Genomic DNA, 20,983 nt, shown 5'->3' on the forward strand with positions numbered 1-20,983 from the left:
CATAATGGTTAGTTTCTTCTTTTTGGTGAAAATGCCCTTATTTTGTAAAGGTGGTTTAAATTGAAGTCTCAGAATGGTTAAGAGGTAGAGTCAAGTTAGTGGGAGAGTCAAGATTAAAACCTCAGACTTTTGAGTCTCAGTCTCTACCTCTTTCATTATATCATGTTACTATAAAAAAAAAGTTTGCTAAGTGACTAGAACACAGCAGGTGCTCTGTTAGGCATTGTGTAAGACATGGTTGCACCACTCACAAAATTATCTGAGGCAGAAATCAGGAAGTCATCCTAGGCTTCTCCACCTCTCTTACTTCTACTAAGTCCTACTGACTGTATCTATTTAACATAGCTCTCATTTGTTCCCTCCTCACCATCCCCACTGTCACTGCATTATTTCAGATTTTATTGTTGATTTCTTGGACCATTACAATTAGCCTTTGTAAGCTGCCCTTCTCCATAACAATCTTGCCTTCTTCAGTCACTGCTGCCTTGTTAACAAAAGATTTTTCCAACTGAAACTCTGAATTTGTTTTTTTTCTCAGTTTTCATGACGGAGTTTATACCCCTTAGTGTGACTCACAGGTCCCTCCATCACTTGGCTTTGCCTATCTGACCAACCTCATGTGTCACTACTTTCACTCATTATATTCCAGTCTATTGAATTATTGAAGTTTTCTGGATATGCCAGCAAGAATATGCAGTGATTAAAAGTGTGGGCTCTAAAATTAGACATACTTAACTTTTATCCTTGAATTTCCCCATTTACTAGTTGTGCAATACAAGGCATACTTAGCAGCGCTGTGCCTCATATACCTCACCTGCATAATGGGAATAATCTCATAGAATTGTTTTCTGTGTATGAAGAATGAGTGAAATAGTGCAGGTGAAGAACTCACATGTGAGCACTCACTCAGTAAATACAGGATGGTGTTGCTATGTGGTTTTATATAATTTCATAACCTTTGAACACATTCCCAAGAATGTTTCTCTCTTCCTTCTTGACAACCTCTCCCTCTTGATAAGCCAGCAAATTCCTACTCTTGTGTAAAGGCCCAGCTCCACTGCTCTTTTGACAATTAATAGTAAACCTCTCTCATTCCATAGCACCTTGGAACCTTGTAGGTATTTAGGCTACTGAATCCTCTGGCTATATGTCTCTCTCCCTTGCACAACTGTGAAATTTTTAGATAGAAACCATAGTTTATTGTTTTCTTCTCACATCTTATATAGTATGGCTCAGTGAAAAGCTCCATAATTCAAGGTTTGGTAAATTGAACTAAATTTATGGGGTTGAATAAAATTGAAAGAATGTATCCAACTTCTCTTTTTATGAGTCTGTATTTTCCAAGTAACTTTTCTGAAAGAAAGATGACTTATCCAAAGAATCTAATTGGGTGATTGGCACACAACTTAAAAATGATGTTCATTAATTTTTGACTTCTCAAGTAGACTTCGCAACTGGAGGAAGAATAAAATGACTGGACTAGGAGAATATGCAAACTGCTGAGCTAGATTTCCCTTTGTAAATTAAGAAATTCGTACTTTAGTTTATCAATCCATTCCTTGGGGGCCGGTTTTCATGAATATTTCAAAAACGATGGATCATTCCTGCCAGCTCTAGTCATTTTGTTATACTCATAGGAAAAAATTAAATATGAAATGAATGGAAAACAGGTGTACAGAGGCCCAAGAAAAAAATGAGCTGACCTCACATGCATGGCAGGAAGGGCCACATAAATGGACAATCTAAAGAGGTTTAATTTACAAAACAAAAGATAAAATCTGCCTCTCAGTGGTATGATTCTCAAAAGTTCTAATTTTTATATTCAGCATTGTGTTTTAGCAAATATATCTTACAAAGTCTGACTGATTTAATCATATCAACTTTATGAGTCACTGAAGCATATTTCAGGAGAAAACATAAAATTATTGATATTAAAATATTGATTGTTCATTAGCTCCTTTCCTTATTATTAGTTTTTCTTCTTTTTTAGCTAAACTAATGTAAAATTATACGACAGTAAGCTTTCCTTTCTTTCAACATAGTGAAAACGTGGATAATTAAGAAAATTTTAAAAGGTTAAATCTTTTGCTATTTATTTTAATTCAAATCCAGTATATTATTATATATATTCGGAACCCAAACTATTCATCTTCATCTAAACCTTCAATTAAATTCCACAATGCAAACCTCTTAGCTCTAGAACCACATTGCGTGTTTATTCAACTGAGCCTGTGTCCTGAAAAAGTGTTGAAATTTGGGGGTTTTCTGGTGAGAATCCACATTCTGACATCACCTTGGTCGTGACAGTGATTGGCTGTTGGAAGGCAAAGAAGAGTTTATAGCCAGCAAAAGCAAGTGAATGAGTGAGTGAGAGAGCAGAGGAAATACTCAATCTGTGCCACTCACTGCCGTGAACCTGCTTCCTCATCCCAGGACTGCCAGAGGGTAAGATTTAATAGGACAACTTTATTATCATAAAATCAGACACTCCACAGTTTACATCTCTGAACTTGGCTTTGAATTTTTCATTTAAATGTTATTGCATTGTGTAGAATGGTTACGTGGTTTAACAATTACTTATAATTAAACTGGCACTTCAGATTTTAGATTTTTTCCAAAGGGCTAAACCTGTTAACCTAGGCATGTAAATAAATTATTAATATTATGCACAAAAAACTAGAAGATATGCTTCTTACTTTCGTTCTCTGCACATCATAGATCAACTGTTTGTTTTCTCATTCTGATGCATTCAAGATAACGTGATTGAAATACTATTTTGCATTTGTAAATCTGCCTAGATGTATGCATATTTCTCTATACCTTATACCTAGTCTGTACTTCAAGTATATATGTTATCTTTTCAACATGTTAAACATTAGGTTTTGATGTTTACTATAGCTCTAAAGTCAGAACAGAAAATACATTGTACTAACTAGAGAAATAAATAATGTTGGTACTTTATCATACTCTTTCCAATAAAAACTTGAAATTAAAACCTCAAACTCTCCTTTAAGAATGTTTAAATTGCTGTTTGCATTAGTAGTGATCACTATACAGGTCTTTGCTTTTTGGCGAATCACAAAGTAAATAAAATAAGATTTATAAAGGCAGCCAATTCTGCCTACATGAATTACTTGGTTCTTTGTATTATTATTATTGCTATTTCTGCCATATTTTCATATGGTTATTTTAATAGTTTGTTATGAGAAATTTATGTAATCAAAGCTATTTATATAGTTCTATGTAATTAAGTTTTTAGTTCTTTAAGATATTACAAATATTTCAATGCTTTTCATAAAGTTCCAAAGCAATAATCTTTCTGCTTGCTGATGTACTTGGCCACAGCTGGCAAAGTTGAAAGCATTATTTAGACCACCCCAATAGCAATCAGAGCTTCCTAAAAAGATGGGCTCCTTCATGGGAAAAGCCTTTTTATTCCCTTGTGGCCTTCAAGAACTTTTACTAAGATAGAGAGGACTGTGAGAAACTGTATGGGCACCAAAATCCGAAGACTCACTCTGCCACATAAAAAGAGTGTGACTTAGGACCCAAGACAGTATCTTCAGAACTTGGTGTCAGATAATCAATAAGGATACAATAAATCTTGGCTGATGATGACACAATACAAAATTTACCAGCAGGGTTCAATATATGACATGGGTTTTACAGATTTTAAATATTACTTTTCAAAATGTATTCATGAGGAAATTGCCATCACCAATACATTTCGCTTCCAAAATATTGCCAAAGCTATGACTATGTATAAGAAATTGCTAACAGTTAAATTGTATGTCAATGCAAATGGCTGAGTGTTAGTAGGCTTTCCACTAAGCTTGCCCAACCTCTATTATGATGTAATTTTAAATACAATTTTACTAAATAAAATTAAAATAGGTTAGGATTTCACTATCTCCTTTATTTACGAGGAATCTATGTGGAACTGAGGCTCTTTGCATGGCTGCAAGCCCCAAGATTATTCAAGACCTATTCTCATTTTGAGAGCTGCATCTTCATTGTTCCATAGAATTGAAATTTTCATCCATGTCTATCATCCTAATCCTAGAGAGTCCCTAATCCACCCCAGTACCGTCTCACACATTAGCAGATGAAAGCTTAAATGGAGCTAGAGGCAACTAAATTTGAGGAAATCTTCCCCCGCTATCATACCAAGGCAAAACTCTGAAGAACTCGTCTCATGGAATCATCTTTAGGGGAGTGGCTGCTGGGTGCCACATGCTATCAGAATAGTATTTCCCGTATTATGGATCCTCTCTGTCTCTCTCTCTCTCTCTCTCACATCCACCCACTCATACATGGGCGTGCACACACACACATGCACACACACATGCATCCCAATTATTCCAAGATATTCAGAGGAAAATATCTCCTACTTTCCAATTTACAAACAAATTTTTAGCCCAAAACCTATACGGAAGCTGGAAACTGCTTATAGGGTATTGGTGATTTTTGCCTTTTTGAGTTTGTTTTTGAAACAGAATCTCATTCTGTTGCCCAGATTGGAGTGCAGTGGTATGAACACAGCTCACTGCAACCTTGGCCTCCCAGGCTCAGCCTCCCGAGTAGCTAGGCCTACAGGTGTGCACCACCACGCCAGGCTAATTTTTGCAATTTTTGTAGAGAACAGGTTTCACCATGTTGCCCAGAGTGGTCTCAAACTCTCAGATCAAGTGATCTGCCCACCTTGGCCTCCCAAAATACTGGTTTTAGAGGCATGACCCCACATCTGGTCAAGTTTTTAATTGTAAACAAACGGCACACCACTACACTAACAATTCAATTCACTTAGCTGACACTCTCACGTCGATGATACTTAGAGGGCCCTTACCCCAGTGTGAAGTACCCTAAGTATTCAAAATCCCTTGCAGTAATGAAAAGCTCTTCCATTAACAAATCACAGAAAATAGGTTAAAACCAAGTATGGAACTCAAGATTATTTAGACAGATGGGTTAAGTCAGTCTTACGTTACTTAAATGGAAGGAATAATTTGAAAATAAAAGCAATAATTTATTTTTTTAATTAGTCAAAGTGATAAGTACACAGAAATGAAAACAATACTTGGTCTTTGAGTATGAGCAAAAAAGTTATGCTTTTAGTTTTAATATTTTATTAAACTTACCACTTCATTAATTCCAGAAGCAATCACCAAAATGAAGACTGCTTTAATTTTGCTCAGCATTTTGGGAATGGCCTGTGCTTTCTCAGTAAGTTCTTTATCAAAAACCTACAGTTATTTTCAGTTTTGTCTTTTTATGTAAAAGAAAAATTATATAATAATTAAATGTTCTTTAAAACAGATGAAAAATTTGCATCGAAGAGTCAAAATAGAGGATTCTGAAGAAAATGGGGTAATTAATTTTAGCATACTTCCTTGGCCTGATTATATCTGCTGTATATTTATTGCATATTAAACATGAATATATTATTTATTTTGTTTACACAGGTCTTTAAGTACAGGCCACGATATTATCTTTACAAGCATGCCTACTTTTATCCTCCTTTAAAACGATTTCCAGTTCAGGTAAGTATAGAAATTCATTTTTCTTCAGTTTAATTTCTATTATAATTTAAAGGAGATAATTCAAATTTAACTAGAAAGCACCTAAATTCAACTCTCACTGAAGTTCAGTCAGAAAAACATACCATACGAAGTTTGTTTTTAGTGACATAAGGTTTATTTCTAAGTTCCCTTTTAAAACAGAGAGCAAAATCATTTGGATTATTTGAGTACAGTCTAGAATGATATAATAAAAACGAACACCATACCACATTGAGTTCTGGTATTTTTGCTAACTAACAGACAAAAGTGGACAGTTTTATCAGTTGTTGACCAATTACGTCAGTGATAAGGTTACTAGCTGTCCTACGATAGCTGATTCAATACTGTCAGATAGCTGTTTTACATGTGACACTGCAGTCCTTTAATACACAGGGGAAAAATTGACTTCAGAAACATCAGAGGCCATTATTTTTTAAAAACCTTGATAATCAATGGTAATTTCTGAAGATTTTCTGCATTTTAACCTGTGTGGGTCACTAGAGCAATATGTCATACACTGGAGCATAATTATAACAGTAAAACTGCAGAGGAAAGAAAGAAATACATTACATGCACGAAAAAAGCTTGTGAGAAAAACAAACCATCCCTTAAATTTGTAAACAAAAAGAAAAATAACTAAAACTAAAAATAAGAGTTTCTAATTTTGCTGGGTTACCTGTGAGAGTGCCTTTGAAAACCAGAGGGTGTGGTGTTGATTTTAAATATACAACAAACCAGGATTGCACTATTTTTAGTATTATACAGTTTGGGTTCAGGGCACCAATTATGCACCACTTGACCCAGGACTCCTGAGACACTAAAAGCAGTCAGAATGCTGAAAACACATGAAAACGATGTCTCAGCACAGTGGCTTGGCATTGCATCTTACCATATGTTGGGCTAATCCATCTCTAACCCATACAATGATAGGAAATGATCATTTTAAAGTATTTCTAGCACCATCATAATTATGGGGGATTTGTGTGGCCACAAAAATGTGATCATGAATGAAACAAGAGTTGTGGGTTTTCAGAATTGTATTCCTTTCTTTGGTTTGCCTCAGGCCCATAAATAAACAGTGCACATTTGAAAGTTTGCTTTGTTCTCTTTTTTAAACTAAATGGAAATGATAGTAAATTCAACTCTCTGAATAGCTCCTAAACTTTTCTGAAATACTAGATACATAGAGATACACAGAGATATTAATTCCAATCTGGATATTTTTACTGATATATATGTATGTTCCAATTAAAATGTCCATAGTGAAGCAATATTAGGAGATGTTACATTTCTGAATATTGATAGACCTGAGGTTTATAGATCAAGAAGCTCTTTAATATACATTTTAATCACAAATTATATGCAGATAGGTCCATCTCAACTAATGTAGAATTTGTAAGATAGTTGTTTTTAAATAAAATTATATAAAATATATCTCTCAATTCAACTGTCTGACCGAGTATTCATGACCTGTTCTCCTAATTTACAAAAGTTTATTTTCCTTAAGTGTATTGTTAGGTATTTAGTACCCAAGTTGTCACCCTAAAATACATTAAGCTATATTGGCTTTGAAATTCATGTTTTAATCAAACAAATCTGCATTTATATACAATCATTTTTAAAACACCAGTTATAATGAAATATGTTATTTGAATTGCAAAGTTATTAGCAAGCTATCTACTACAGCTTATATGTCTGCTGGACTATAGAAATGAAAGTTTAAGTAAACTTAACATCCTAAGCTTCTTAATTGAGAAAACTGTCTTTTTGTGATTCAAATGATATTTTATTAGTGTGCAAACATATAGAAGGCAAGAATGTAACCTTACATTTCTTTTATCAGACTCATCTCAGCTACGATACAAGAGTTGTGGGTTTTCAGAATTGTCTTGCATTTCAGAACTCTCGTCTATCTGTGTAGACAGATAAAAGACCTCTTGGAGAATCAACTGGACTTAGTAACAGATTGATCATAAGGCATAAATGAAAGACAGGAAAAAAAGAAAATAACAAGGCTTCAAGGCATTTCATACAGTTTTTAAAGTGTTCTCACTGCAGACACTAACTGAAGAGGGACGTGGTTGAGTCAGGGAGACAGCCAGTGGTGAAGGAGCACGTAAAGTGATTGAAATACCCCCACTGAGAAAAACAGTTCTGATTGCATAAATATTCTGTCCTCTATATTTAAGTTAACTAACAAATAGAAATAGTTCAAATAAAACACTCTATTCACCCTCTGGGCTAGAGAAGGCACAACCGTTAAGGTTAAGGTCATGGCAGTGGAAGAACAGGTCTAATTATTGTCCTTGCCATCCGAGGTTATTCTTGGCTCGAGGCAACAAGCATTCCCTTTCCTTGGGTGGATGACGTGGCCATCTGAAGAATGAGCCAACAGGGACAGCCTCAGTAGTATTGGGACATGAATGCTGTCTCACAACCGATTTCTAACCCAGAAGTTAAAGATCCTTCTGCAGCTATATTTTCTAAATGCAAGATACTTAACTGGATCATCAGAATCAAAGCTAAAAATTTTGGGGAGGGAAATGACAGAATCTTAGGTTGGATTTACATTTCCTTTTAAAAGTAGAAAAACTTATTAGCTTATAATTATATTTTTTGTATACAAAATCTTTGGTTTAATTTCTTCTCATTCAATATTGAACTTGTTAGACAGATGTTACTCTATACAATTCCCTAAATAATTAAAAGAATACATTTTTCTCTCATAAAAGTTTTACTTCACATATACAAATTAACCTCATTTTAGGAACTAGTTTTAATTAAATTTAAAGATAATAAAAATTACATGCAAATTAAATTTCTTTAAATTAAATACTAATTTAAATTCAACAGGAGAGCTCACTATGTAAGAGAATCATCTATAACAACTTTGGTTTTATAGTAAGCTGAATCATTTCATTTATGTTTTATAAATAAAATTTTAAAATGTGAACTATATCTTAGCCCAAGGTCTGCCTTGAACTGGCTGGAGAAGTCACTATTTTTGTAGGCTGCTGATTCATTCTTCATCAAATTTAAAAATTGGACCAGATAATTCCCTTGTTCTCTCAAAGTTAAACAATTCTGTGATTCATTGCTCTAGTTTTTGCATGCAAAATGTCTCAACATATTGTCAATGCTTTGGAAGTTGACAAATGGGGCATCCAATTCATATCTTGATCATTGTAAAATGCCTATATTTCTCCAACTTCATTTTGCATGTCTAATCTCCTCCTATATTTCTCATATCAGCATGCAATCTGTTCTTAGTAAATAAATCAGTCAAGATGGTAATACTAATTAGATTGAGTAAATATTTGTGTGTATTTTATCATGATTCAATCAGCAGGAAATTTAAACTGCTGTTGAATATGTTTGTACACAGATATGTGTATACATACATGTATATATATTTTTAGGGCAATAGTGACTCATCTGAAGAAAATGGAGATGATAGTTCAGAAGAGGAGGAGGAAGAGGAGGTAAGGAATTTTACAGTCTTTTCATAACAAAGCAGACAGCACAAAAAACAAATAGGACGCTAGTTTGTCTGAACTCAGCAAATAGCCATTGTCACCTTACAAACTGCCCGGAATATCCTATTGGATAAGCAGAATGTTATTTAAATTAGAGTCCACTAACATGACCTGTTTAAAACACTATTGCAGTTTGGGGTTGAAGTTACTTACAAATGGTACTCAAAACCAAAAATGTCTCCCTTTTAAGTAGAAGTGTATAAAATCTGATAAAAAGCAACAGATAGTATTATTTCTATTTAGGTGGATAGAACATGATATTAGAAGACAAGTGAATAATAATCCTAAACTCAGTGCAAGCCTTGTTTTAAAAACTGAACCTTAAAATTTAATTTACCAAGAAGGTAATATGTAAAAACCAGTTAATATCCTCTGCAATATTATTGTGATTCATTAGCCTTTCATAACCCACAAAATAGGGTTATTCTTTTTAATAAAAATTTCAGGCCGGTGTGATGGCTCACGCCTGTAATCCCAGCACTGTAGGAGGCCAAGGTGGGCATATGACTTGAGGTCAGGAGTTTGAGACCAACCTGGCCAACATGGTGAAACCCTGTCTCTACTAAAAATACAAAAATTAGCCCGGTGTGGTGGCATGCTCGGGAAGCTGAGACACAAGAATTGCTTCAACCCGGAAGGTGGAGGTTACAGTGAGCCAAGATCCTGCCACTGCACTCCAGTCTGGGCAACAGAATGAGACTCTGTCTCAAAAAAAAAAAAAAAAATGTCTTTTTGGGTAATAACAAAATTCATAGGTATATAAATATCTTCCCACACAGTTTTATAGATTAGTGTAGTCCCTGGCTAAGATTCATCTACATGTCTTAGAAATTGTGCTACCATGTTTATAACTGACACTCTTGCCTAAGCAAACATGCCAATTAGGATGCATCTTCCCGCATAGTCAATTATAGCTATCCACTGGTTTGGGATCCTTTTAAATTCTCAGGTATTCTCAGGTGCTATTTATGAATGGACAATGATAGTCAATAATGGATTATGTCTAAACAGCTATCTTGAAAACAAAATGGTGTGGGAACTTGAAAAGTGACAAATCATTAGTTTGGTATATTTTTAACTATAAAAGTAACATTTCCCGTATCATAATTTATACTAACGGCTTGAAGGAAGACCTTACAAGAATGTTAAGCCAGTACCAGGAAAAACGCCACCCACTAAAACCCACAAAATTTCTCCTGGAGTTCCACATAGCAATCTTACACAATAACTAGACTAGGGTTATCAATTTAGTTATAGCTATTTGCTGTACAGTGATTGTAAAATTTCCTTGTCAACTAGATTTTCCAGCTAGATTGCATATCTTTTGGGATTGGCTCTTCATTTGTTGTGGTGGTGGTTGAGGATTGAGGGAGATTGGGACTTCTTTGGAGGCTCTGATGAAATCACCTACACACAAAATTTTGCCAAGGATCTCTGAATATTCCCAGAACATATCTGCAGATACCTCATGACCATAGGTTAAAATCCCTGCTTTGGGGAAGAGCCACGATACCCAGTTGTATATCTCCTCATGCTGCCTAGCAAAATTTCTTATACATATATGGTGCCCAGTAAATATCTGGTGGTTTGGTTTCAAAAATTCAGAGGAATAAATGCAACAAAGTTCATTCATTAGAAGTAGTAATGGAAAAGTGGATAAATAAAACCGGAAGTCTTTCATCCCGAAGAGATTCTGAAACATCTTTTTTCCCCGTTCTCTAAAATTTTATTAGCAACTTAGGTTAAACGTGGAGTCTCCAGGGATTGCATTTGCATGAAGAGGGTACCCAGGCATATTTTTTATTTGGTGATCACACATTTTCTTTTTCCACTCCTAAGCTATTTAATCTCATTAAGAATCTTCTATTGAAATATACATAATAAAATTATCCTGATTTTACAGTTCATTGAAATTTCAGAATTTGAACTCATAAGTGAAACTAGCACTCATATAAAAAAGCAGTGCCTGCCTTGTGTTCCATTCCATTCATTAAAAAAATCCAACAAAGGCAACCACTATTTTGACTCTTAATAGATAGATTACTTTGGCCTGTTTTTGTATTTTATAAATGTAGGATCATACATCATTTACTCTTGTGTGTTACTTCTTCACTCAACTTTAGAGATTCATCCACCTTGTTCTGTAGTTGTAGATCATTTATTCTTGTTGTCAGTATTTCGTTATGTGAACATAACAATTCTGTTGATGGGCACCTGAGTAGTTTCCAAGTTTGGGCAATTACAAAGTGCTACTATGAACTTTCTAGAACTTCTTCTGGTGAACATATAAATATTCATTTCTGGAGGCCATTTCACCTAAAAGTGAAATTTTGGAGTCAAAATCTACTAAGGCATATATCAACCTTAGTAAATGGTAACCAGCTTTCCAAAACAGACATACTCAGGTTAACTCTCACCAACAGCATATGAGGGTTCCAGTTGCTCCACATTCTCACCAATACTTGCTTCTTTCAGTCTTGTTAGGCAATCTAGTGAGTTGATAATATCTTTGTAAGCCCAAATTAGAGTTATTTTTCTATCCAATAACATTTTTGAAACCTCATACCTGTCAACAGATTGATCTATTTTCCTATTTAACTCATGGGCAGCAGAACATCCTTAAATAAAGTATCTGGGGAAAAAAAACTTTAGTCATGACCCATCCACCAATAAACTGCTATCTATTTGACCTCATATGAGTCATATAACCCAATCAGATTTTTTCACCTGCAAATAGTATATTCTCCTACTCTAGGTATATTTCTAAGGATGCTGACATTGATTTCTCCTTCTACCTTTGAAAGGTCTGCTAGAATAGAGCATAAACATGAAACAATAAACAAACACTATGGTGTTTTTGGGATATTTGACACAATTAGCTTGGAGACAATTTGAGGTAGACTCTGGTAGTACCACAACCCTTCATAAAAATGGTGAAATTTACAAAGTCGATGAAACGTGTGGTGCTTTAGTCACTTTGTTTTAATAATAGGCAGGCTAAATATCTGTTTGTTTGTTTTAAACTTTAAAAGTTATCACAATCTATTAAAATGTGTTGAAATGAATTCAATTTTCCAGTGCTTGTTTAAATAAATTCTTTATATAGGGAACCCTGACTTTTAATATTAGCTGTGAATTACACTGAAATCAACTCAATTAGAAAACATTTGCCTCACAACATGGAATAAACACAAAAGAATGAAATATTAAAGATTATAATAAGCATTCATTTGAAGAGTATTAATTTTTAAAATCATCTTCATGCAATAATATATCACTAAGCATTTCTTAGAGTGTTTAGTTTTTTCCTTGTACAGAAAAATGATGTGTCAAATGCCTGAAACACAAATGTTTTTTAATTAATAAAATACAAAGCAGAAATATCTAAAACATAATATAGTGTGGTAAGGAGGATTAAATAACTTGGAGTTGAGCTCTTAGAAGTGAGAAGTGCAAATGGCATAAGGGAAGGCAGGCTTTGAGTGGTCAGCCAGCAGAGGGATACAAAGTTTTTCCAAATAATAAACCTCCGACAAATAATTCACAGCTCCAATAAACCTTGAACTATCTTCGAGGTAGAATAATTTTTCTTACCTTGAACATTTTTACCAGGGGGCTTCAAATGAAGAAGAAAACAATGAAGAATCAAATGAAGATGAAGACTCTGAGGCTGGGAATACCACACTTTCTGCTACAACCTTGGGCTATGGAGAGGATGCCACACCAGGCACAGGGTATACAGGGTTAGCTGCAATCCAGCTTCCCAAGAAGGTAACAATGAAATTATTCCTCCAAAATGTAATTATTACAATTAGTAATTATGGTAATGTTAAATCTTTTTAAAACTTTTTTACTGGAGTGTAAGGGTATCCTAACACTATACACATAGTATTTTATACTATCTTCATTAACTTGTTAAAAAAGTGAGAGCAGATACAATTTTTCTATTTACAAATAAGAAAAGATCTTCTCCCAGGCAAGTTCTCCTCCCATGTTATTACACTGTCTTGTACATTATAACAGAACTAAGGACACACATCTAGGAATGGATAAAAGGTCCTGACAGATATCATGGCATTTCAGGATTGAGAATTCAAAACAGAAAAAGTGAGTAGCAAAGTGCTAGGAAGAATCTCCCCCAGGAAAGACATTATCCTTAAATAATGGCACACTTTGCCCATCAAAACCCATGACAAAGGGATTTATCCTGAAGTTTTAAAGCCTTCAATCATTTTGTAAATTAAATTGCTCTTAATTCAAATCAGATGCCTAGAACAAGGCTGTCACAGTGTAGAATATTGTGTTGGATGAAGTGATGGCCTTAAATTTTACATTTTTCAAAGCTAGATTTGGGTTCTTTAAAATGTTTCCTTTCAGGCTGGGGATATAACAAAGAAAGCTATGAAAAAGAAGGAAAGTGATGAAGAAGAAGAGGAGGAGGAAGAGGAAGAAAATGAAGAAAGCGAAGCAGAAGTGGATGAAAACGAACAAGGCATAAACGGCACCAGTACCAACAGCACAGAGGCAGAAAACGGCAATGGCAGCAGCGGCGGAGACAACGGGGAAGAAGAAGAGGAAGAAAAAAGTGTCACTGGAGCCAGTGCGGAAGGCACCACAGCGACCGGAGGGCAGGGCAAGAGCACATCTAAGACAACAACCTCTCCAAATGGTGGGTTTGAACCTACGACCCCACCACAGCTCTATAGAACCACCTCCCCACCTTTTGGGAAAACCACCACCGTTGAATACGAGGGGGAGTACGAACGCACGGGCACCAGTGAATACGACAATGGATATGAAGTCTATGAAAGTGAGAATGGGGAACCTCGTGGAGACAGTTACCGAGCCTATGAGGATGAGTACAGCTACTTTAAAGGCCATAGCTATGACGGCTATGGTGGTCAGGAGTACTACTACCACCAGTGAAGGTCCGGCTTCGGATGAATTCATCCATTCTGGCTTTGCATCCGGCTACCATTTTCAAAGTTCAACTCAGGAAGGTGCAATATAACACATGTGCATATTATAATGTGGAATGGTACTACTGTTCCAAATTTTCTCTAATTGCTTCTGCAAAGTAACAGGCTTCTTGTCTCTATTTTTCTGGCATGTATGGAAAGATCATTGTAAATCAGCATCATTTATCAAGTGGTATGCCAATTCATAAGATCAAATTCCACTGAATGGTTTGAGGTTGTAGCTCTATAAATAGTAGTTTTTAAAATGCCTATACTATTGCTAACTGCAAAAACATATTCTTTGTACAAGAAGTGCTTCTAAGAAGAATTTCATTGGCATTAATGACACTGTATACAATAAATGTGTAGTTTCTTAATCGCACTACCTACGCAACACTGTATATTAGGTTTATCATCCTGATGTATTTTTACGTGACTTGTATGTATATTCTAATCTATGAGTTTCATCACAAATAAAAATGCAATCCTTCAAATGTGTTATAATTAAGAAGAGAAGTGAGCGATTCAGAATGGAAAAAGGTGAAACAAATGGAAGACAATTTCACCAAAGGAGAAAAGCTTATTTCCACTATGATTTAAAACTAAGAGGAACTGTAAACATTTTCTTTGGGTTAAATCAGCATAACTAAGACTTTGCCATGCTTACGGAAAGTGTTAGCCATATACATCAGGGGAATGAATGGCTCTTATTAAAGCTACCAGATATAACAAATATAATATAGGATGCCTACTAAATTTGAATTTCAGATAAACAATGAATAATTGTTAGAATAAGTATACACCTTGCAATATTTTGCCTTTGTGAAATACGTTGGATGTACTTACACTAAATAACTATTCATTACTTATCTGATACTCAACTTTATTATTTATTTATTTATTTAAGACAGAGTCTCACTTTACTGCCCAGGCTGGAGTGCAGTGGTATGATCTCGGCTCACTGCAATCTCTGCCTCCCAGATTCAAGCCATTCTCCTGCCTCAGCCTCCCGAGTAGCTGGGATTACAGGCACACACCACAACATCTGACTAATTTTTTATTTTGAGTAAAGACTGGGTTTTACTATGTTGGTCAGGCTGGTCTTGAACTCCTAACCTCAAGTGATCTGCCTGCCTGGGCCTCCCAAAGTGCTGGGATTACAGGCTTGAGCCACTGCACCCAGCCCTGATACTCAACTTTAACTGCGTGCTTTGTTTTATCTGGCAATCCTATTTCTACTTGGTTTAATTTTAGCTGGGCAAGACGTGGAATGAAGTAGAAAAAAACTCTTACACAACACGTACACACAAAGGAGGGCTGATACAAAGACTTAACGGTGAGTCACATTTTGGTATAAACCTGAAAGCAATTTAAAATGGGAGTAAAGAAGGAAGGTATATCATGAGAAGGAGCAAGAAGAACAAAAATGCATCCATCTTTTAATTTATTAATTTATTAATTGATAAAGTGGTATATCACATTTATTGACTTGCATATGTTAAACCATCCCTGCATTCCTGGTATGAAACCCACTTGATCATGGTGGATTATCTTTTTGATATGTTCTTGGATTTGGTTATCTAGTATTTTGTTAATGATTTTAGCATCTATGTTCATCAAGGATATCAATCTGTAGTTTTCTTTTTTTGTCGTGTCCTTTCCCAGTTTTGGTATTAGGGTGATGCTGGCTCACAGAATAAATTAGGGAGGCTTCCTTCTTTCTCTGTCTTGTGGAATAGTTTCTAAAGGATTGGTACCAAGTCTTCTTTGACTATCAGGTAGAATTCTGCTGTAAATCCCTCTGGTTCTGGACTTTTTTTTGTTGGCTATTTCTTAATTACAATTTCAATCTTGCTGCTTGTTATTGGCCTGTTCAGAGTATCTAATTCTTCCTGATTTAGGCTAGGAGGGTTGTATTTTTTCAAGAATTTATCCATCTCTTCTAGGTTTTCTAGTTTATGTCTGTAAAGGTGTTCATAGTAGTCTTGAATGACCTTTTGTCTTTAAGTAGTGTCAGTTGTAATATCTCCTGTTTCATTTCTTGGTGAGATTATTTGGATTTTCTCTCTTACTTTCTTTGTTAATCTTGCTAATGGTCTATCAATTTTATTTATCTTTTCAAAGAACCAGCTTTTTGTTTCATTTATCTTTTGTATTTTTTTGTTTGTTTCAATTTCATTTAGTTCTACTCTGATTTTGGTTATTTCCTTTCTTTCACTGGGCTTGGGTCTGGTGTGTTCTTGTTTCTCTAGTTCCTTGAGATGTGACCTTATTTGTGCTCTTTCAGACTTTTTGATGTAGACATTTGGGCTATAAAGTTTCCTCTTAGCACTGCCTTTGCTGTATCCCAGAGGTTTTGATAGGTTGTGTCATTATTGTTGTTCAGGTCGAATAATTTTTAAATTTCCACATTGATTTCATTTTTGACTCAATGCTCATTCAGGATCAGGTTATTTAATTTCCATGTATTTGTATGCTTTTGAAGGTTCCTTTTTGAGTTGATTTTCAGTTTTATTCCACTGTGGTCTGTGAGAGTGCTTGATATATTTCAATATTCTTAAATTTATTGAGGCTCATTTTATGGTCTAGCATATGGTCTATCTTGGAGAAAGTTCCACATGCTGTTGAATAGAATGTGTTTTCTGTGGTTGTTGGATAAAATGTTCTGTACATATCTGTTAAGTCCATTTGTTCCACTGTATAGTTTAAATCCATCGTTTCTTTGTTGACTTTCTGTCTTGATGACTTGTCTACTGCTGTCAGTGGAGTATCAAAGTCCCTCACTATTATTGTGTTGCTGTCTTTCTCATTTCTTAGGTCTAGTAGTAATTATTTTATAAATTTGGGAGCTCCAGTGTTAGGTCCATATATGTTTAGGATTGTGATATTTTCCTGTTAGAAAAGGCCTTTTATCATTATATAAGGTCTCTCTGTCTCTTTTAACCACTGTTGCTTTAAAGTTTGTTCTATCTGATATAAGAATAGTTACCCTTGCTCACTTTTTGTTGTCCATTTGCATAAAATGCCTTTTTCCACCTTTTTATTTTAAGTTCATGTGAGTCCTGATGTGTTAAGTGAGTCTCCTGAAGGCAGCAGAGGGTTGGTTGGTGAGTTTTAACCATTCTGCAGTTCTGTATGTATCTTTTAAGTGGAGCATTTAGGCCATTTACATTCAATGTTAGTATTGAAATGTGAGGTACTGTTGCACTCATCATGCTCTTTGTTGCCTGTGTACTTTGGTTTTTGTTCTGTTTGCTTTTGCTTTCTAACTTGCATTTTTGTTTTATAGATTCTGTGTGATTTATGCCTGAAAGAGGTTTCATTTTGATGTGTTTCCAGAATTTATTTCAATATTTAGAGCTCCTTTTAGCAGTTCTTGTAGTGGTGGCTTGGTAATAGCAAATTGTCTCAGCATTTGTTTGTCTGAAAACAACTGTATCTTTCCTTCATATATGATGCTTAGTTTTGCTGGATACAAAATTCTTGACTCATAATTGTTTTGTTTGAGGAGGCTGAAGATGGGGCTCCAATTCCTTCTAGCTTGTTGGGTTTCTGCTAATAATTCTGCTGTTAATCTGATAGGGTTTCCTTTATAGGTTACTTTCTGACTCATCTTAACTTTGAACAACCTGATGACAATGTGCCTAGGTGAAGATCTTTTTTGTGATGAATTTCTCAGGTGTTCTTTGTACTTCTTGTATTTGCATGTCTAGGTTTCTAGAAGGCTAGGAAAGTTTTCCTGGATTATTCCTGTTACGTTTTCCAAGCTTTTAGAATTATATTCTTCCTCAGGAACACCAATTATTCTTAGGTTTGGTCATTTAGCATAATCCCAGACTTCTTGGAGTCTTTGTTCACTGTTCATATTTTCTTATTCTTTTTTTTTTTTTTTGTGAGACAGAGTCTCACACTGTGGCCTGGGATGGAGTGCAGTGACATGATCTTGGCTCACTGCACCCTCCACCTCCCAGGTTCAAGCGATTCTCCTGCCTCAGCCTTCTGAGTACTGGGATTACAGGCGCCCGCTACCATGCCTGGCTGACTTTTTTGATTTTTAGTAAAGATTTCACTATGTTGGCCAGGCTGGTCTCGAATGTCTGGCCTCGTGATCCACCCACCTTGATCTCCCAAAGTGCTGGGGTTACAAATGTGAGCCACCGCGGCTGACCCTTCTTATTCATTTTTCTTTGTCTTTGTTGGATTGGGTTAATTCAAAGACCTTGTCTTCGAGCTCTGAATTTCTTTCTTCTATTTGTTCAATTCTATTGCTGAGACTTTCCAAAGCATTTTGCATTTCTAAAAGTGTATCCAAAATTTCCTGAATTTTGATTGTTTTTTCTTTAAGCTATTTCCTTGAATATTTCTCTCTTTATTTCTTGTACCATTTTTCGGATTTCCTTGCATTGGGCTTCACCTTTCTCTGGTCCCTCCCTGATTAGCTTAATAACTAACCTCCTGAATTTGTTTTCAGGCAAATCAGATATTTCTTCTTGGTTTGGATCCATTGCTAGTGAACTAGTGTGATGTTTTGGGGGGTATTGAAGAGCCTTGTTTTGTCATATTACCAGGGTTGGTTTTCTGGTTCCTTCTCATTTGGGTATGCTCTGTCAGAGGGAAGGTCTAGGGCTGAAGGCTGTTGTTCAGATTCTTTTTCCTCATTAGGTGCCCCTTTGATGTAGTACTCTCCCCCTTTTCCTGTGGATGTGGCTTCCTGTAAGCCAAACTGCAGTGATTGTTGTCTGTCTTCTGGGTCTAGCTACCCAGTAAGTCTACCCATCTCTGGGCTGGTAATGGGGGATGTCTGCACTGAGTCCTGTAATGTGAACCTTTTATGGGTTTCTTAGCCCATGGATACCAGTGCCTGTTCCAGTGGAGGTGGTAGAGGGTGCAGTGGACTTCCTGCAGGTCCTTAGCTTTTGTGGTTTAATGCTTTATTTTTGTCCTGGTTGGCCTCTGGCCAGAAAGTGGTGCTTTCCAGAAAGCATTAGCTGTAGTAATGTGGAGAGGGATTGGTAGTGGGCAGGGCCCTAGAATACCCAAGATTATATGCCCTTTGTCTTCCGCTACCAGGATGGATAGGGAAGGACCATCAGGTGGGGGCCAGTCTAGGCATGTCTGAACTGAGATTCTCCTTTGGCTGGTCTTGCTGTGGCTGCTGTGGGAAATGGAGGATTATGGCTGCCTCTACTGAGTCATACAGATTGTCAGGGAAGTGGGAGAAAGCCAGCATTCACAGGCCTCACCCAGCTCCCATGCAAACCAAAGGGCCAGCCTTACTCCCATCATGTGCCCCACAATATCCCCAAGTCTGTTTCCAGGCAAAGGGTGAGACAGGCTTGAAAACTTGCTCAAGGATATCTGCCCCCTAGTTGCAAAAGAAAAGGGCTTTAGTTCTTCCCTGCCTGTGAAATTTGCACTCCAGATTCACTTCCTCCCCCAAGTTCTGGTCAGGAGGCTTCCTGTCTCATTCACATTGTTATGAAGTTCAGCTAGAGAATTCCTTCTCCCTGTGGAGTTTTACCCACTGCTCCTCTGGCCACTCTCCTGATGGATCCCTGTGGTACCAGGCAAGAATGGGCTGGATGGGGACCCAGCGAGCTCCTTTGCTGCTTCCTCTACCCCTGTATTTCACTCGGCTCTCTAACTTAGCTCCAGGTAAAGTCTGAAACTTCTCCCACAAAGAGACCTTCAGCTTCTCCAGTGGGATTGTGTGTTTGGAAGAGGAGGGTCAACATTTCCCACTTCCACAGTTGCGACACTCATAGTATTTGGAGTGTCTCCCAGGTTCTACAGGAGCAGTCTGCTTCCTTCAGAGGGTCTGTGGTTCTCCTCAGGATTGTTTGTTTGTTCTTGCAGTCCATCTAGAGCTAAACTTCACAACGCAAGCCTCCACATGCTGCTCTGTCCAGAGCTGCAAGCTACTCCTTTCTCCCATCCACCAGGATCCTCTTTGTATTTTTGAGATGGAGTCTTGCTCTGTCATTCAGGCTAGAGTGCAGTGGTGCAATCTTGGCTGACTGCAACCACCACCTCCTGGGTTCAAGTGATTCTCCTGCCTCAGCCTCTTGAGTAGCTGGAATTACAGGCGCCCACCACCATGCCCAGCTAATTTTTGTATTTTTAGTAGAGACAGATTTTGCCATATTGGTCAGGCTGGTCCCAAACTCCTGACCTCAGGTGATCCACTAACAGCCTTCCAAAGTGCTGGGATTACAGGAATGAGCTATCACACCCAGCCCAACTTTTTCTAACTTTTTATTTTGAAAAATGTCAGGCCTTCAGAGAGTTGGAAGACTAGAGCACCCTCTTACACCTTTCACCTAGATTCACTCATGGTTAACATTTTGCCGTATTTATGTTCTTATTTCTGTGTGCCTCTTCATATATACACATACCTATTATACTGAGCCCCCGTTGGCCACATGGCCATCTGCCCAGTGTTAGCTTTCTTCCTCTCCTGCCTCCCTGCCCCGCTCTCTCACCCAGGCTTGCTGGGGTCACTTACCAAGTCAATTAGAGGCACTCAGATCCTTGTCTCAGTGTCTGCTTTTGAGAAAGCCTAACCTGAGGCACTATTTCATAATTATCCAGTTTTAAAGCTGAAATTCAAGAACTTTTCTTCTTTTATTTCCCAAGAGAAGAAGCCATTTTCATCACAACATGTTTACATATTCAAGGTAGGAGCTTCAGCGTTTTACTGCTTTTGACCGTAATTATCCATTTGCACAAACGTAGGCAGTGCTTCCCTGGCCCACCGGAGCTCTCCACACCAGAAAGAGGAAAAGGTATGCTGGCAAGACTCAGGCTTTCAGGTTATTTCAAAACCAATAGCAAAGTAAGACCTGAGGTGCATATCATTTGAATTTATCTTCTGAATGCCTTTTAAGAGTTTTGAAATCAGGTTAAGACATACAGGTGGACAAAATATGTG

At 36.6% G+C, this 20,983-nt stretch overlaps 1 protein-coding gene across 1 annotated transcript; it reads left to right on the forward strand.

Moving 5' to 3' along the window:
- The first annotated feature begins 2,365 nt into the window (after positions 1 to 2,365).
- IBSP (integrin binding sialoprotein) lies at positions 2,366 to 14,546 on the forward strand. The gene is made up of 7 exons (XM_012437666.3): positions 2,366 to 2,445; positions 5,156 to 5,223; positions 5,317 to 5,367; positions 5,463 to 5,540; positions 8,978 to 9,040; positions 12,707 to 12,865; positions 13,472 to 14,546. The coding sequence occupies exons 2-7, from the start codon at positions 5,170 to 5,172 to the stop codon at positions 14,018 to 14,020; spliced, it is 954 nt and encodes a 317-aa protein (XP_012293089.2). The 5' UTR covers positions 2,366 to 2,445; positions 5,156 to 5,169; the 3' UTR covers positions 14,021 to 14,546.
- The last annotated feature ends 6,437 nt before the right edge of the window (positions 14,547 to 20,983 follow it).

This window comes from Aotus nancymaae, unplaced genomic scaffold (genome assembly GCF_030222135.1).
Source record: "Aotus nancymaae isolate 86718 unplaced genomic scaffold, 86718_ANA_hifiasm-v0.15.2.pri h1tg000006l, whole genome shotgun sequence".
Taxonomy (NCBI): Eukaryota; Metazoa; Chordata; class Mammalia; order Primates; family Aotidae; genus Aotus; species Aotus nancymaae.

Excerpts from the sequence above, each read along its gene's own strand:
- IBSP (XM_012437666.3), top strand. The coding sequence starts at position 5,170 with ATGAAGACTGCTTTAATTTTGCTCAGCATTTTGGGAATGGCCTGTGCT. Across the intron at positions 5,541-8,977 it reads TAAAACGATTTCCAGTTCAG|GGCAATAGTGACTCATCTGA; the intron begins GTAAGTATAGAA and ends ATATATTTTTAG. Across the intron at positions 12,866-13,471 it reads CAATCCAGCTTCCCAAGAAG|GCTGGGGATATAACAAAGAA; the intron begins GTAACAATGAAA and ends GTTTCCTTTCAG.